This window comes from Octopus bimaculoides, chromosome 11, assembly GCF_001194135.2.
Source record: "Octopus bimaculoides isolate UCB-OBI-ISO-001 chromosome 11, ASM119413v2, whole genome shotgun sequence".
NCBI classification, from domain to species: domain Eukaryota; kingdom Metazoa; phylum Mollusca; class Cephalopoda; order Octopoda; family Octopodidae; genus Octopus; species Octopus bimaculoides.
In genome coordinates, this window is record NC_068991.1 from 35,174,915 (window position 1) to 35,178,413 (window position 3,499).

The 3,499-nt window shown below is 32.8% G+C and overlaps 1 protein-coding gene across 1 annotated transcript in view; it reads left to right on the plus strand.

Moving 5' to 3' along the window:
- Positions 1-3,499, plus strand: part of LOC106876982 (HEAT repeat-containing protein 5B) — a 153,988-nt gene that overhangs the window by 129,568 nt on the left and 20,921 nt on the right. Inside the window, exons 27-28 of the mRNA XM_052971972.1 lie at positions 1,998-2,066; positions 2,732-2,908. Coding sequence (XP_052827932.1) covers positions 1,998-2,066; positions 2,732-2,908 — 246 coding nt within the window. The remainder of the gene's footprint in view (positions 1-1,997; positions 2,067-2,731; positions 2,909-3,499) is intronic.

The window sequence follows — 3,499 nt, forward strand, 5'->3', positions numbered from 1 at the left end:
ATATATATATATATATATATATATATATATATATATAATATGGTGAATTTATGGAATGAAGTTCCATAAAACTCATCAATTTATTTCAAAATGGAGGAGACAGGTTGTTAAAATATATAAGAAGTTTAATTCTTACAGACGATCGTTTCATAAGGAGATATAATAATAATTATAATGTAAATTCATGATTAAATTAAATTAATTACATATCAACATCCTCTTCAGTGCAGGAAGTAAAAGCCATAATACAAAGAACTTGAGAAATAATATAGCAGGAAAATTGAAGCTAGGAGATTCATATTTTTATCTGTGTGAGAAAGAGATGTGAGTTATGTCAGATATATAACCAAAACTAATGGCTACAACAGATATTTGAAGATATAAGTAATGAGGTATCATAGATGTTACCTCTATTGATGAGTATGAAAATTAGATTTATATACACACACATACACACACACACACACACACACACATATATGTATGTATATATATAGATTGATAGACAGACAGATATACCATATTTGCTGGGGTATAAGACACACCCTTATTTTAAAGTATATTTTGTAGGAGAAAATGTATGAGTCTGTGAATGTGAATACAATATTGTAACATTGTGCTGGAATAAACTCTGAAACCATATATTTATCATAAATATATAATGTTATGGAAGTAGCATATTTCAGTTTTAACTTCTTTCAGATCAACTAGATAGCTGTTTATATTTTGCTCAAGAAAATGCTATGCAGGATGTAAAACCTGTAATTTTGGCTGTGATTTTTTTTTCTTGTGTAACTGTGATCAGCCATCAGTGATGCTCTGCAGCAGTGGTTTTTTTGTTCATTCATTGCAGATAGCTGACAGGCAGACAAATATTTAATGTTCCTTTCATCTTTCTACAAGAATTTTTCATTTAGATAATTAAAAAATTGTTTTTTTAAATTGTCATTAAATAATGTAAGACAACAAACGTGTGGGTTATGTATACTGAGGAAGGAGGTACATTGAAATGAATGTGACTTCTCATAACTGCCAATATACTGTAAGCAATTTTTTACAAGTTTATGTTAATGTTTTGTGATGGCGAAGACAGAGAGAGAAAGAGAAAGTGAGACAAAGAAATTTAGGGAGAGTTGATGTTTTTATTAAAAGTAGTAGTGTTGATGGTGGAGTGGGGGTAATAATAAGAGAGAGAGAAAGAGGGACTGACCACTGAACTAAAAGGCTGAAGTAACATACTGAACAAACACATACATTTAGCCTTTTTGTGATGGTAATGGGGTGATAGTAATAGTATGAGCTGTAGTTGTGATAGAGGCGGTGGTGGTGATAGCCGAGGGGGTGAAGGATGAAGTGAGAGTAAGTGATGTGAAAGACAGTGGTGATGGAGGGGAAGGTGGTGAAGTCAAAGGTATTGATGGTGGTGGCATCAGAAGTTTGCATGGTGTGTATATGGCAGATGTGGCGGCGATTGTGGTGGTACTGTTGTTTATCATGCACCTTTGCAATAAGAACATTGTTCATTGCTTGAAAATATTGATCAAGTTTAATAAAATTTGATATGTACTCAATGCGTGAAGTGTCATTGTTGGGCCCAATGCCTAATGAAGAGCCCTATCAGACAGCTTTTAAGCTAGTACATCATATATATATATTATGTATATACATCATATATATATATATATATAATTCAAAAGTGCTCTGTTCTTTTGCTTACAAGTATAGGGCCACTGTCTCAGATAAAGCACACTTCAGTTTTGATTATTCAGGTGGGGAGGGGGCAGGGTATCAAAGCAGAATGCCACAGGACTGCATCATCCACCACATACCTTCTGTTTTTTTAACAAAAGGCTGTGATTTTAGGGAGACATGGTTGCTATTTTTAGTTGGTTGAACAACAATACAAGGACTATTGTTTGCTCATTATGCGTTTGTATGTAATTGATATGATACTTTAATATTGTTTATGTACTATCACTGTGTTACTGTTGTTATAGGTTGGTGCTGCTTTACGTCCAGCGTTCTCTCCTGAAACACCTTCTGATGTGACAGCTGCTGCTTGTGAGGTAATATTCTTGTTTTTATTACAGAATCAATGGAATCTTCAACTTAATGTTTTGTAGTAGTTAGTTCAATCTCCTTTTGTTAAGAACTCAAATCCTGGCAAGTTCAGTTTTTGTCATTCATCATTCCATGATTGATGATTGATTAATGTACGATTCGAGTACTGAAGTTATTTTAATTACCATACCATCTCCACAGGTGTTCCACAGTATCTCTTTTCATCTTTTTAACACTACAACTGGGTAGATGGTAGGGTTAGTATTTTTCTAATTAAATTATTTCTGTCTTGACTTATTGAAAGACTTTTGTGCTATCACAATTGGATTACAAATTATTGAAAAAGCTTCTGTATCATAATGTACTGAAAAAGCTTTAGTCACAACTTACTGACTGGTTTTTATTCAGAATCTGCTTCAATTTTTCTGTAACTTGTTTTAGTATTTTTGTCCCACAATTTATTGAAAGGTTAATATATCACATTTTTGCTGCTACTCACTGAGAAATTATTGGAAATATTTAAAGTGATTTTTTTTTTATGAAAATCTGTTTTTATCTTTTATTTATCTGTATTTATCTTTAAAATTTTTTTTTGAATAATGTGATTCTCATTACAAAAAATGTATACTTCCATGTAATTTAATGTTTACCTGTGTTTTCCTTTTTACAGGTGTGCAGTACTTGGATTGGCAGCGGTGTGGCACGGGATTTGAATGATTTAAGACGTGTTCATCAGCTACTTGTATCCTCACTTGCCAAACTAAAAACTGGCAAATTTACTCCCTTGCTCTATAATGAAAGTGCATCAACAATGGAAAAATTGTCTGTTCTTAAAGCTTGGGCTGAAGTAAGCTATCACTTTACCATTTCTCTTTTTCTACCATTTCTGTTTAATTTCACACACTCCCTACAAACGTTGGTTTCCTCTTCAGGTTTAAGAAGTTCTTCAACTTTGAAGAATAACATCTAATCAAAGTTCAAATATACTCCCCACTAGTACTAAAGTAGAGTTGATCTGCCCACCTGACTAATGAATCTTTTTTTACCAACATTTTACATTAACTTGTACACCAGTTGATACAAACGGCACACCAGTAAATCTATATATATAAAAATGAGAATGTGTGTCTGTCTGTCTGTCTGTCTGTCTGTCTGTCTGTGTGAATCCCTAAAACTCGAGAACTACGCAACCAATTTCATTCAAATTTTACAGATGCCTTACTTAGGGTTCCAGTTGTGTTTTAGTCAAAAAAAATTTTAACTTCTTCCAGAGTTCGAGCCCACAGCAACATAATATCTCCTCCACTATTTAAGTATTACGTGTCAAAAGTGAAACAAAAACACTCATGTCAAATACTTTCACTTTAAAAATGAAACTATTCTACTAACTGAAACAATCACATTTCGATACTGTAATGACAGATACTTTCAGAGAGAG